Source organism: Acomys minous (assembly GCF_964271855.1).
Source record: "Acomys minous genome assembly, chromosome: 20".
Classification (NCBI taxonomy): Eukaryota; Metazoa; Chordata; class Mammalia; order Rodentia; family Muridae; genus Acomys; species Acomys minous.
In genome coordinates, this window is record NC_140502.1 from 9,561,304 (window position 1) to 9,576,375 (window position 15,072).

A 15,072-nucleotide genomic window follows, 5' to 3' on the forward strand; every position below is an offset into this window, starting at 1 on the left:
AACCTTCTGCACTTTGGAACTTCAACTCCATTTCTGTTTTTTTTTTTTTGCCTCATAATTTTGCTGACATTCACTGTGTTCCCTTAATGTGTGAACAATGTGTATTTCATGAGACTAGAGAGGAGTCCTTTAACTGTTATGTTTATATGACTGAAAACCACTTGTACCTCAAGTAGATTGTAGAAAGGTCATCAGCACTCCCAAACTCATAACTATCATGAAAATGGGCTGATAGCAAACCACCGAAAAGTTACCAACACTGCTTTCCATTGTGGGACATGCTCTTATGTCAACACTTGGCAGTCCATTGCTTGTTGGTGAATCTCTGTTATTCCCACATACCCAGGTTTACATAGTGAGTCCCAGGACACCGGAACTTACATAGTAAGACCTAAAACAGTTGACCACAAATTTCTTATTTTGTTTTTTAAATTATTTTTAATCAATTAATTAATTTCTTTTAAAATTAATTTTAATTAATATTTACTTCCTTTTTGGAGCTTCTCATCCCTTCTGTCTTCTCATTCCCTCATCCTACCCTATGCCCTCCTCCTTCCTATCCAGAGAATAGGAGACTTCCCATGAATATTATCCTCCTTTGACATATCAAATTGTAATAGGACTGGACACATCTTGGTCTATTGAGGATAGACTGGCATCCCAGTTAGGGGAAAGGGATCGAAGGGGAAAGGGATCCAAAGGTCAACAATAGAGTCAATTTCAGACCCTGGTTCTGCTGTTTAAGGTCCCACTGGAGGACCACGTTTTACATGTGCTACACATGTGTAGGGTACCTGGGTCCATGGCACTCATGCTTTCTGGTTGGCGTTTCCATTTCTGTGGGATTCTATGGGCCCAGGTTAGTTGATTCTGTAGGTTTTTCTTGTGCTGCCCTCAACTTCTCTGGCCTTTTCAATCCTTCCCCCCCCCCCATCTCTTCTAGAAGATATCCTGAGTTCCAGCTACTCTTAGGATTTGGGCCACTTTCTTAGTTTTCATCAGCTGTTGGATGAACCCACTCAGATGACAGTTCTGCCAGTCTCCTGTCTTCGAGTATAGCAGAATAATTTTAATAGTGTCAGGGGTGGGCTCTCTCTCATGGCATAGATTCAGGATGGGCCTGTCCTTGGTTGGCCATCCATGACTTTCTGTCCCCGTTTTATCCCTGCACCCCTTATAGGCAGGAATATTGTGGTTCGAGAGTTTTGTGTCTGGTTTGTTATCCCCATCTCTGCATTGGACGCCCTCCCTGGTTACGAGACAGACGTGACTGGTTCATGTTCTATATCCCCTATTGCTAGAAGTCTTACTTAAAGTGGCTCTCACAGACTCCAGAGAGTTTCAATTGTCCTTGATTTCTAGCTTTTGTCCCAGACATACATCTTCGCACAATAGCTTCCCGTTCTCTCTCCCATGATCCTCCCCACACATGATTCCTTCTGTTCCCCTCCCACTCCCCTTACTCATCCAGTTACCTCCCACCATCCATCCCAGTTGTCTATTTTGCTTCCCCTTCTCAAAGTGATTTAATGGTCCTTCCTTGTCCCCTACTTGTTATTTAGCCTGTTTGGATCTGTGGATTATAACATGATTTACCTTGTAGTTTTTGGGCTACTATTGACTTATAAGTGAGTACATACCATCGTACCATCTTTGTATTTCTTTGTCTTCTTCACTCAGTATGGCCTTTCTAGGTCTATGCATTTGCCTGCACATTTTATGGTGTTATTGTTACTATTAGCTGAGGTGTGTGCCATCGTGTAAATGTACCACAGTCTCTTTTATCCATTCGTTGCTTTGGAAACATCTGAGTTGTTCCTAGTTTCTGTGATTATAAATAAAGCTGCTGTGAACATAGTTGAGTAAGCGTCCTTGTGCTATCGTGGAGCATATTTTAGGAGCATGCCCCGGAGCAGTGTAGCTGTATCTTGAGTTAGGACTTTTATAAATTTTCTGAGAAACTGCCAAAGTGATATCCAATGTTTGTGTACAAGTTTTCACTCTCACCAGTTATATAGAGGAATATTCTTGCCTCACATCTTCACCAACAAGAACCATTGTTTAGTTTTTCGACCTTAGCCATTCTGACATGTGTAAGATGGAATTTCAGAGGTTTTCATTTGTATTTTCTTGATGACTAAAGATGTTGGTCAATTTTTAAAGTGCTTCTTGGCCATTAGGTGTCCCTCTGTCAAGAATTCTCTAATTTAGCTCTGTACCCCATTTTAATTGGGTTATTTCATTCGTTGTTGTGTAATTTCTTGAGTGCTTTATACATTTTGGATATAAGCCCTCTGTCAGATGCAGGGTTGGTGAAGATCTTTTGCAATTCCGTGGGCTGGCAGTTTTTCTTTTTGATGGTGTCTCTTGCCTTACAGAACCTTTTCTGTTTCACGCGGTCTCATTTATTGCTTGTTGCTCTTAGTGCCTGAGCTGCTGGTGTTCTGTTCTGGAATTTGTGTCCTCTGCCAGTGCATTCAAGGATATTCTCTACTATTTCATTTATCAAATTTAGTATTTCTACTTTTATCATGAGGTCTTTGATCTATTTAGACTGAGTTTTGTGCAGGGTGATTGGTAAGGATATCGTTGCATTCTTTTACTTGCAAACATACATTTAGAACATCAACATTTGATGATGATCCTTTTGTTGTTGTTGTTCCGTTGTAATGTTTTGGTTCCTTTGTTGAAATGCAAGTGTGCATCGGTGTATGGATTTACTTCTTGGGTTTCAAAATGATTCTTTGGCTAAATTTCTCATTTTTTCCAAAATATGTATTTTTTATTACTATTACTCCGTACTACACCTTGAGATGAGGGAGGGATATAGATACCTCCAGACATTCTTTTCAGATTTGTAAAGAATTTTTTGGAATTCTGCTAGGAATTGCATTGAATCTGTAAATTGCTTTTTGTAAGATGGTCATTTTTAGTGTGTGAATCGTAGTGATCCATGAGCATGGGACATCTTCCCATCTTCTGATAAATTCTTCAGTTTCTTTCTCCAGACACTTAAAGTTCATATCATGTAGGTTTTTCACTTAATTGGATAGAATTAAACTATGATATTTTAAATTTTATGGCTACTGTGAAGGGTGATTTTTGAGAATTTATACTTCAGCCTGTTTATCATTTCTATGGAGGAGAACTACTGATATTTTGAGTTAATTTAGTATACAGTTACTTTGCTGAAGGTTTTTATCAGCTGTAGGATCTCTGGTAGAAACTTCAGTTCACTTACGTATAATATCATATCATCTTCCAATAGCAATATTTGACTTCTTCCTTTTCAATTTATATCCCTTTGATCTCCTTTAGCGGTCTTATCTCTCTAGTTAAAACTTCAATTACTATATTGAATAGATATGCAGAGAGGGCCACACATTTGTAATGGACCCTAACATAGACCATTAGTTATCCAGCTGGATTTGTGTGGAGTCTTTGCATAATGTGTCTCACCATTAATGAGTGGGCATTGTTCATATATACCCAGGAAAAGTTTACATAACATCCCCAAATCATCTCAAGGGCCTGGTAGCCAACTGGCTATTAGTTTGTTCTGTTTGAATAAGTAGAACCAAGAAGAAGCTTCAATAGAAAAAGTGCCACCAGCTCTAAGCCTCCTCAAGTGAAAGTGCTGGACCAGGAAGATGGCCGGTTCGTGTTTGTGTCTAGTCCTAGTTTCTGGTGATTGGGATCATTCAGGCAGATGGAGATGGGTAAAGTGGTGATGATCTGCATGAAGAGACCAAAGCCCAATGTGGGTGTGTTTGTAATGCCCGCACACAGAGAGCTGAGGAAATAGAATGAGGAATTTGAGACCTGAATAAGATTCAAGATGTTCTGTCAGAAACAAAACCAAAAGTGAAGAACAACTAATATACAGAAGCCACATAACCTGCAGGCCAACCCAGCACAGCACTGGGGAAATAGCAGCCAGCCACCCCACAAGATTAGTTCCTCTTCCTCAGAGCCTGATAAGATGATGTCCTCATGACACAAAGAAGAAATGAGCCTGAATAGGACATACACTTTGTGTGGGTTCTTACAACAAGAAGACGAAATATCTGCCATCTCTGGCAACTGGAAGACGCCATGACTCCCACTCTCACTGCCCTGCTGTGTCTTGGTGAGATGCGAAGATTAAGAGGGTGAATTCTGGTCTGAGAGGGAATGCACCTTAAACCTATGCCATGGTCCATCAATGTCTCAACAGCTCAGAAATCATCTGCAATTGCAGGGTCTGCTCATATTCAGAGCGAACACTTAGAGGTAACTCTCTTGCAGGACTGAGCCTGGTCTCCGGGAACCCTGCACTTTCAGGTGAGTGTTTGCTTAGCTGTCTGAGATTGGACATCTTTTGTGGGGACTACATGTCACTCGTGAGCAGCAGAGATGGAAAACAGCAGGTATGCACTGACTCTTGGGATGCCTGAAACATACTGAGTCTGAGAGCTGGCATCTGAGGAGAAGTCCTTGGACCCAGCTGCCGATTTTCTTGCAGGGGAACTCTCCAAACCCACAATCAGGGCGGAGCCAAGCAGTGTGGTAGCTATTGGGAGCCAGGTGACAATCTTCTGTGAAGGGCCATTACATGTTAAGGAGTACTATCTCTACAAAGAAGGAAGTCCAGATAACCTGCTACCAACAACCCTTCCTGATACCAAGGAGAAAGCCAAGTACTCTATCTCTTCAATTGAATGGTACCATTCGGGTCAATATTGGTGTTCCTGTAAAAACCCTACTGACATGTCAGAACAAAACAGTACAATCCTGGAACTAGTAGTGACAGGTGAGAAGACCCTCCCCCAACCCCAGGAGCAGCCATGAGTAAAGGAATATGTTCACTTGGGGCTTATTTCTCAAATGTCAGAAGAGGAAAACAATGCTTCCCATATGAGTCCACTGAAAGGGTTTCCTTTCCTCTCTTAGGATATCTCCCTGGCAACATCACCCTTTCAGCCCTTCCCAGCCTTGCTGTGAAAATTGGAGGATATGTGACCCTTCATTGTGACTCACAAGAGGCATGTGACAAGTTTGTTCTAATGAAGGGAACTTGCAAGTTCTCCACAACTGTGCCCTCACAGAGTACAACCACTGGGATATTCCAGGCCATATTCAAAGTGGGCCCTGTGACCACCAATGAGAGTTGGGGTTTCATATGCTATGGCTATAATATGAGCCGCCCCCAGCTGTGGTCAAAGCCCAGCAACCACCTACAGCTCTTGGTTTCAGGTAAGGAAGATCTATCCTCTCCCTGGTGACACAGGACCTGTAGTGTGGTGGGTGATTGAGACTTGGTGCTTCTTAAACCAGTGTCAAAGAATGTGTGATACAGTTGGACCTGAAATGCTGAAACAAGGCTTGGTATTAACAGTGGAAGCCAAGTTCCAGGTTAAAATAGTGTCTTTATGTGTCCCTTTGCTTTTGTAGTTCAGCTTAAGTGTCCTTTGCAAGTGTGACTTTCTTTGAGCCACTGTCCTAACACATTCCTCCTGTTTTTCTACATCCCTGCAGGGCCTCTCCCCAAGCCCACCATCCGGGCTCATCCAGGTCCCGTGGTGACATCAGGGAGTCCTGTGACCATCTGGTGTGAGGGGACCAAAGAAACCCAAATATACCTTATATATAGAGAGCAAAGCCAAGAATCCTTGTATACACAGAGCCAAAAGGGCCACAACAATAAGGCAAATTTCACCATCTCATCTGTGACGCAACTGAATGCAGGGCGATATCAATGCTCCTCTTACACCTCTGCTGGGTGGTCAGAACGAAGTAGCCCCCTGGAGCTGGTGGTTACAGGTGAGAGTGCTCTAAGGGGTCTTAGATCCAGATGTTATGCTCCAGTAAACACTTGTCTAATACAATCGCATACCACAGCCGATCCATGGGGGACAATGTGTTCTGTATAAGCTCATTTATTATTCCATATGTATCTTTCCTAGGAGTCTACAAAAAACCCACCCTTTTGGCCCTGGAAAACCCTGTTGTAAAGATAGGAGAGACTGTGTTCATTTCATGTGCCTCAGATCAGAAATTTAACTGGTTCATTTTAAGCAAGGATGATCAGATAATCTTCAATTCCATATATGAATATTCTGGGGTGAATCTGGCCAGGTTCCAAGTGGGTCCAATAACCCCTACGGAAATGTGGACGTTTAGATGCTTTGGCTATTTCACAACTAATCCTCACGTGTGGTCAGAAGCCAGTGACCCCCTGCAGCTCCTGGTCTCAGGTAAGGAAGCCTGAGACTCTTCTGAGTCACACTGTTCCTGACACAAATGCTCAGGGAAGAGACTGGTGTGCTATGAAGCTGAGCTCTCAGTAATCCTGAGACACTTGACTGTAGGACTCACTGTTCGGTAATGGAGGGCAGGGGATAGTGATAATCCAACTTGGGAATGTCAAGAGATTTATTGACTTACCCATGGCCTTACTGCTTCAATTGATATTCAGGGGTAAATTTCATAGCACTGATTGTTATTTTTATTTAATTAATTTATTTGGATTACTTTCCCATTGTTATCCCCTCACTTGTATCCTCCTGTTCTTCCCCCTCCCTCTCTCACCTTATTTCCCTTCCCTAGGTCTTTGACAGAAGGGGACCTCTTTCCCCACCATGTGATCACAGCCTATCAAGTCTCATCCTGGTGGCCTGTCAGCAATAAGTTTTGTCTTTACTTTAGAACTGTTCAGAGCCCCACTACTTCTCCTAATTCCTTGTAGGTACCCTCAACAAACCTACCTTGTGGGCATGGCCAAATTCTCCGATTGCCTCAGGGAATTCTGTGACCATTTGGTGTAAAGGAACTGTGGATACACAAATATATTTCCTGTATAAAGAAGGAAGCCCTGCACCCTGTGATAGACAAAATCCAAAGAAACATAATAACAAGATCGAGTTCTCCATAGCATCCATGGAAAAGCATAACGCAGGGCGATATCGCTGTTACTGTTACAATTCTGCTGGGTGGTCATATCACAGTGACACGCTGGAGTTGGTGGTGACAGGTGAGAGGACACTCCCTCAACCCTTGGATCTACTTTGAGGAAAGGAGTGTGTTTACAGTAGTTTCTTCTTCTCCAATCCTAGAAGAACTGGAAAAACGGTTTACTGTATGATTTCACATAATAGGGTTCCTCTTCTCTCCTAGAAGTATACACTTGTAAAGTCACACTGTCATCTCAGGAGTGCATGTGACCCTTCTGTGTATCTCACAACAGGCATATAACAGTTTCATTCTAATGAAGGAAGAAGAGAAGAGCTCCAGTGTTATATATATATATTATAAAATCCAGTGGCTCATCCAGTGCTGAGTTCGCATTGAGCCTTGTGACTCCCAACTGGAGTTGGAGGTTCACATGCTATGGCTATTTCTTGAGTAGTTCATGCCTTTGGTCACTGCCCAGTAACCACCTAGAGCTTTAGCTCTCAGGTTAGAAAGCCTAATACTTTACTTTGAATGATATTACAACTGACACCAGATTCCAGGTAAGGACCTGATATGTGTTGGGTGCTTGGACACAGAGCTACTGAACCCAATGTCATAGAATGTATGACACAGCTATGCTTGAGGGGCAGAACCATTGATGAATGATGACATTCTACTTTATGAGTCCAGAGGTTATTTTGAATGTGTTCTTCTGCTATTGTAAAACAGCTCTACCTGTCACTTGCAAATGTGATCTGCTCTATGTGACTGTTTTAAAAGATGTGCATTTTTCTTCTTTGCTGGGTACCTTCAGAAACTCACCATCTTGGGTCATGCGTGCTCTCTCATCATAACAGGGAGCTCTGTAATGATATAGTGTGAAGGGTCTCTAGAATCCCATTTGTATGTGATGCATAAAGAGTGAAGCCCAGACTCAGAGGAAGGACAGCAGGTTACCGAGAAGAGACTTGATACCCTATGAGCATATACAGGGGGAGGAAATCCCCCTCAGGAACAAGGGAGGGGGGATAAGGGGAAAATGAGAAGGAGGGAAGAATGGGAGGATACAAGGGATGGGATAACCATTGAGATGTAACAAGAATAAATTAATAAAAAAATAAAATAAAATAAAATTTAGTTTGTAAAAAAAATAAAAATAAAATAAAAGTTTTATTTATGTTGCTAAAAAAAAAAAGAGTGAAGCCCAGAACTGAGGGATAGAGAGACTCCAATAGACCACAACAGCAAGACAAAGTTCTCCATTGCTTCTTTGACAAACCTGCATATATGGCAATATAATCATTACTTTTCCAACTCATTTGGGTGGAGAGAGTACACAGATACCTTTCAGCAAGTGGCGGCAGGTGAAAGGACACTAAAATCACAATCCTTGTGTTTTTCCTCGGGAAATACTCTCCCAGTGTTGTTCATACAGAGATCATCTGCCGGAGAGAACATGGGAAGTGTTTCAAAGCAGCCTGCCTTCTCCTCTCCTAGGTGCCTACCATGAAAAACCTACCCTGTCAGCCCTGCCCAGGCCTGTAGTGACCGCAGGTGATAATGTGACCCTTCAGTGTGTCTCATCAAAAGGATATGACTGGTTTAAGTTGACTGGGAAAGATATGAAATTCCTCAGGTCCAAAAAGGCAAATTTGAACTTCGCAGGACAGTTCCAGGCTCTGTTTCCTAATATCTCTGTGCCATCCCCCAAGAAGGAGCCATTTAGATGTTATGGATACTATACAAATACTCCATATGTGTTTTCAGTGGCCAGTAACGATCTGGAGATACATGTTTCAGGTAAGGAACTCTCTTTATTTAGCTGTGTTTTGATACTTGAAACAATTTATCATAAGCCTGCTAACATCAGGAGCATTGTGGGACATGGGGGGTGCTGATGGGAGCTCTTACCTACCAAGGCTTAGAGTATGGGATGCGATGATACTGTCAGAGGAGGATGAGAGGTGGCATGTACTCTCAGATCCATCTGGATGACTTCCTGTCTGTCGTCCCAGGGCTGTCAAGGAAGCCTTCCCTACTGAGCCTGCAAGGTACTGTCCTGGCCCCTGGAGAAAACCTCACCCTGCAGTGTTCTTCTGAGATCAGTTACAGCAGGTTTGCTCTGTCCAAAGATGGTGGAAGTGACCTCCCCCAGCTCTCTACTCATCGGTCACAGACTGGAGGTTTTCATGTCAACTTCCCCTTAGGCTCTGTGAATTTCTCCATTGGTGGCCAGTACAGATGCCATGGTGCACAAAACCTCGACTCTGAGTGGTCAGCACCCAGTGACCCTCTGGATATCCTGATCAAAGGTGAGGAAAGTAATTTATTCATTAGGGAGTCAACAAGGCACAGGCTCAGCTGGGAGGAGGCCTGGGGTTGATCTTCAAGATGATGAGGAGTATCTCAGGAGGAACAGATCTAGAAACAAGGGAGTGGATGCGAGATTGTCTGTGCAAATACAGAGACCAGATTCTGAAAGAGGCCTCAGAACAATGATCATAGCCCCTCACTCATGTTATTCCTCTCTAGGACATCTTCCTGATACACCCACTCTCTCAGTGCGTTCAGGCACCAGTGTGTCCTCAGGAGAGAATGTGACCCTGCTGTGTCAATCACCAACCCCAGTCGACACTTTCTTTCTGTTCAAGGAAGGAGCTGCATATCCTTCCATGATTCAAATATCAAAACTCCAAGATCCACAACGTGAGGCAGAATTCTCTCTGAGCGCTGTGACCCCGGCCCTTGGGGGTACCTATGTGTGCTTCGGTTCTAATAGCTCATTCCCTTACCTGTTGTCACATCCCAGTGTTCCTGTGGAAATCAAAGTCTCAGGTAAGGTGATCCAGACTGTCGTGTGCTCAGAATGTCACCCAGGATTCTTGACCCAGGAAGTTCTTGGTTGGGCTAGGAGTAAGTTCACCTAGTAGTAAGAAAAAAAGTTTCCTTTTCAGATATTAATAAATAAGCTGCTGTTTCTCAATTAATAGCCACTCCACCCTTTTCATGGGAATCTAGAAGATTCAAGTTAGGCAGCAGGAAGAGTCTGGAGATTCAGTGTGGATATAAGACTGGGAAGAGATGAGATAATTAGGGTAGCATTCCACACAACATCCCTTCAATTTATTTGTCACAGTTCACTAGGTCTCTCGAGCTTATTCCAGTAAAGGTTGTAGGTTTTCCTGTCTAGGGAGGTTGTTCCATCCCAGAGTGAATGAAGATTCTCAGAGCATGTGAGTCTTCACTCCTTAATCACGTTGTATATTGTGGCTAATGTACTGGATATGGGGCAGAGATCCCACCATGGTCCTCAGAAACCCAGAGGCTCAGAGGCTAGAGGTAACTTGATGAACAGTAATATTCGGAGAAGCATATAAATGAATCCCCTGACCTTCTCATCCAATTGCATCATGCCTGGCAGCTCTTCACAGAGATCTAAGGGAGGACTGGGTAGCAGGGTGGGAGAGTAGGGGGTGGGGATCATGCTATGCATGGGGTTGGTGAATTCTCTTCTGGAGAACTTGACACAGAAAAACTTCATTCTGGTGTGTTTTTCAATTTCTAGAAGGGCAAATTGAAGGTCCTGGAGCAGACATTCCGTCCCTTTAGTGAGCATTTTGTCGCTGTCATCTATTTACAGGGAAAGAATCTAGAAACCACTTCTGCAATAGTCCTGCCCACCTGCAAAACTGTGATGACGACGTTGTGTAAGGGTGTGGTGCATGGCTAGGGCAGAGAATTCAGGTTCCTTACTTTCAGTTTGTGAGGTTTATCTCCAATATAGGGAGCAAAGTGCGAGGCCAGATGCCCTGAGATAAATCTTCAGCACAGATAGAATTCTGCCTAAAAATTGGCAAGCTTGGGTGCAGGCAGAGTCAATGGCCAAACTCTGCCAAGACAGGGTGAGCAAGTCCTCAATAGCTCCTGCCTCGCACATGTCTGTCAGACACATTGGACCAGAAGGCTGAAGATGATGCTCCAACATTATAGAGAATTTTGGGTGATTGTTCAGGTAGCAAAATTTCTCTGTCATCATCTCATTTGGGAAGCTGCCAACCTGCAATCCCTATATACTCAGGTAATTAGTTTATTCCTTCTCAAGTCTCTGTTGGAGTTGAAGACCAGATAGTTTAGCTTTACATTTAAGCTTAGATGTTTAGAAATTACGATGTTTTTAGGTCTAGATAGATGTTTTAAGTTGATAATGATGAGATATGATAGATACCGGTTTACATTCAGAATTTTTGACTCACCAACATAGGAAAGATGTTTGCTTCAAGGCTGCTAAATACAAATAGCCAAAACACTATGAATGTAACATTTATATAATTGCCAATTGTTTCATGGCTCTTCTTGATGTAGGTAGTTTATTGTACATATGTGTAATAATATAAATGTACATGTGAGAATATTTAATAAAAACATGTAAAAATCCATAGCAATGGACCTTCCCACTAGGTGACCTGGGCCAGGTAAATTGATTGGAAGCATTGGGATATGGTTCCATGTTGCATTGGTATGAGAGTGAGAAGTAGTAAATACAATCATCAACCATGGGCCCTCACAGAGTAGGTTCTCCTTTTTTAATGTTTATTTTTATCTCGTACAATACTTCCAGGCTGCAGCTTCCCTTCCTTGCACTTTTCTAAGTTCCTCCAACCTCAACAATTACCCCAGTTATACTCTCCCACTCATATACCACAGAAAAGAGCAGGCTATTTAGGGATATTAGTTGAACATGGCACAATATGATAAGACTAGGCAAAATTCCCCCAGTAAAGTTAGGCAAGGTAACACAGTAGAAGGAGAAGGGTTCCAAGAACAGTCAAGTATGGGACACTCACACTCCCCGTGTCAGGAATCTCCTCTACCCAAACACCAAGATACCAACCATAACATATATGCAGAGGACCTAGTGAAGACCTATGCAGGTTCAGTTCATCACTCATAATGTCACCTATATTCTAGGACTGGCAAGGTACCAGAAGCCTTTGATCGGGACTGCAGTGGCCTTCCTCCTCCTCCTCTTTCTGCTCCTCCTCTTCCTTCTTCTCAGACTCAAACAAAAGAACAAGCCCAGGAAGGAAGGTGAGTAGGGTAGGGTAGACTTGTGTTTCAATGAGTAGTGGGTCTCACTGTGGGCTATCCAAGGCAGGGCTCAGGGTACCAGGCCAAGGGGAAGCCTATACAAGGATAGATAAGTTTATAAACATATCTGTAGAATCTCAGATTAGAAAATGTGTTCTGGAAGCCTGTGCAGTGTCAGGTATCATATGAGCTTTTCTATATTCCAGAATATTGGAACACATTTGTGATGAGTTTTAAATGTACCCTCCTTCCATGAAGGTGCTGAGTAAGGAGGGTCCACCTCCTGGCTGAGGCTCTTCCCTCTTTTTCAGTCCAGACAAGGACTGACTTGCAACATCCTCAAGAAACTGCAGATCCAGTGAGCATGGATGGATGCCTCCAGAAAAGGTAAGACTCATGCCCAATAACCTAGACCCTACCTGCCGGACCCCCTCACAGCCACTTGACACTCTCTTGTCTCCCCATCTCCAGCCAAGATCCTGCCAACCAGGAAGAAATCTTGTGTGAGAAAAGAAGGCCTGGGAGGGAAATGTCTGAGGTCTCAGCATCACAGTGGTGGTGGAGTATCTGGGGCACTGATGCCTCACTATGTACCATTACCTGCACTATATTTTCTCTTTTATTATTGGGGACAGAGCAGGGATCTGGTCCTGGGAATCTGGTCAGGGGAAGACATTTGTGTTTTGTTATGACAGATGCTAATGTGAAGATCACAAAGCCTACAGACAGCATAAAGCTAGACACTCTGGTGAGACTCTTGATTATTCACAGTATTAAGAATTTATGATCTGGAATATCACAGGAGGAACCTCTTTCCTTTCTTCTTTCAGCTTCATCCCCAGCTGCCTTCTTACTTCTGGAATACCTGTCTTCTGCATCCTCAGACCTCATTTTTGTTTTGTTTACTTGTGACCATAAGGCCTCCTGATTTCTGACTCCTCAGCATCTGCCTGCCTATTAGCATGCTCTGTGGGGCTCAGAAGCCACTGTGAGGGTCTTAAGCAGTAGCTCAATGGCAAAATGATTTGATTACTTTGGATGTATAAGGCCTTTGTTTTAATTTCTCGTGAAAAACTAACAAATAAATGTACAGGACTCATGAGTAAACCATAACCATGCACCTGACAATGTGTGTGCAGATGTGCATACACAGAGGGGAAAAAAGTCAACATGTAATGCTTTTTTTTCTATTTTTCTCTATCCTCTTTTCTGAGACAGTGTCTCTAAATGACACTAGAGCTAATTGTTTGTGTGGATTAGTGCCATTGAGCCCTGGGCACTTGTCTTCACATCCCAGTCCTTTCCTGTTGGACTTTGTTTTTACACTGGCACTGGGCATCAAGCTCAGGTGTTCACATTTGCAAAACAACCGCCACGCTTTGTGACTCACCTCCCCAGTTCCTGGATCTTATTCCTGTGGGGGATGCAGATATGGCAGGGAACAGAACTCTCTACTCTACACAGTGAGATAAGCTCTTGTGTGGGGCGTGGTATGGAGACAAACACAGAGTGAGCAGAGCAAAATGAGGGAAGTGAATCACAGGATGCAGGTTAAGGTTGTTTGAGGCACAGATGGTCAGTGTGAATATAAAGGGAACTTGAAAGAAGCCTTTTGAGGAAAATCCTGAGTAAAGAGGCTCATACATTCCTATTATGATCCAGCGCATCTAAATACAGAACATGGCAGATCAAAGTACCCTGAGGACAGAGATGTTTTTGTCTGGATAATATGTCAGAAATGCAGGAAGGAAACTGACATACACTCTACATTTTCAGGAAGCCACAGAAGACCCAATCAGCAATAGTTTTGATATAAATATCTAAAATATAATTCTTGCACCTGGTGTAAATATGGGTGGAGAGCTTCTAAGAAACTAAGACACCTCCTTTTTGTTTTATTGTCTCTATGCTGTAGAGCCGACAGGAGGATGACCCCTTAATACACTTGTATGGCCAGGTGAAACCTTCCAGGTTCAGAAGGGCAGGGAGTACCTCTCCTTCCCACTTGCCAAAGAAATTACTAGACTCAAATGACAGACAAGCAACTGGAGACAAAGGGAGAGCTGAGCAGGTAGGTTATGACTGCTTCAGTCCCCCACGTTCCTAGTGCCCAACACAAACCTTCTGCCCTTCCTTACTTCAGGCTGATACATCCAAGGAGCCTCATGATGTGACCTATGCCATGCTGCATTTTGTGACCCCGAAACGGGACCAGATGAACCTTCCACTTTCCAGGCAGAAAACTCCTACCTGAGACCCATCTCTGGTGTCTTCCAGTCCAAGGAGATCTAGACTCTACATTCTGTGGGGGAGAGAAGACTCAAGCATATCAGAAAACAAGATCTGGCTCAGGTGCCCAGGCCTTGTACAGACCTAACCCATCTTTAGGAGATTCTGAGAAAATTTGAAGCTCACATGATTCTATAGTCAGAGATAAGTAATGTCCTGCATTTTATAAACAGGGAACATACTTTGTCAGTATCCAGTACATAAAATAAAGGAAAATAGGAGTAAAGAAAGTTTTTTTTTGTTTTGGGCCTTTGTTGTTATTATTTTTGAGATTATTATATAATGGCAACATTTTCCTCCTCCCTTTCCTCCCTCCACAAATTCCCATAAAGTCTTCTTCACTCTCCTTAAAATACATGGAAGAGGGAAGTGGCTATGATTGGGATTTAAAGTGAATAAACAAATACATTAATTTAAAAAGTCCATAATTCTCAAAATATCTGTACATCTACTACCCTTGTTTTTGGCATTTGTATTTCTGCTCGTGGATTATTCTTTCTTGTTAACAGAATAAATATAAAATATATGAAGTATATAAACCTAGAAAATGGTTTTGATGTTTAAAAGCTCACCACAAGAATTTCTCAGTGCTCCACTGGGATTCTGAAGACCTAGTGTTATCATTAGCCAGCTAATAAAGTCTTTAGAAATAATCCCTTGTATCTTATCAGACCACCAAGGTCTAAAGCTGAATTTCAACAGCAATATAATTAACAAAAAGCCGATAAGCATATGGAAACTAAACCATGTTTTCTCAAAGAC

General features: G+C 42.7%; 1 protein-coding gene across 1 annotated transcript in view; it reads left to right on the forward strand.

Moving 5' to 3' along the window:
• LOC311591266 (leukocyte immunoglobulin-like receptor subfamily A member 6) overlaps positions 1–14,858 on the forward strand; it is an 86,990-nt gene extending 72,132 nt beyond the window's left edge. Inside the window, exons 4-16 of the mRNA XM_084770703.1 lie at positions 4,933–5,235; positions 5,518–5,802; positions 5,946–6,236; positions 6,728–7,012; positions 8,431–8,733; positions 8,949–9,245; positions 9,466–9,768; positions 11,902–12,021; positions 12,333–12,408; positions 12,493–12,524; positions 12,717–12,769; positions 13,937–14,092; positions 14,165–14,858. Coding sequence (XP_084626829.1) covers positions 4,933–5,235; positions 5,518–5,802; positions 5,946–6,236; positions 6,728–7,012; positions 8,431–8,733; positions 8,949–9,245; positions 9,466–9,768; positions 11,902–12,021; positions 12,333–12,408; positions 12,493–12,524; positions 12,717–12,769; positions 13,937–14,092; positions 14,165–14,275 — 2,615 coding nt within the window. The 3' untranslated portion in view covers positions 14,276–14,858. The remainder of the gene's footprint in view (positions 1–4,932; positions 5,236–5,517; positions 5,803–5,945; positions 6,237–6,727; positions 7,013–8,430; positions 8,734–8,948; positions 9,246–9,465; positions 9,769–11,901; positions 12,022–12,332; positions 12,409–12,492; positions 12,525–12,716; positions 12,770–13,936; positions 14,093–14,164) is intronic.
• Positions 14,859–15,072: the final 214 nt, after the last annotated feature.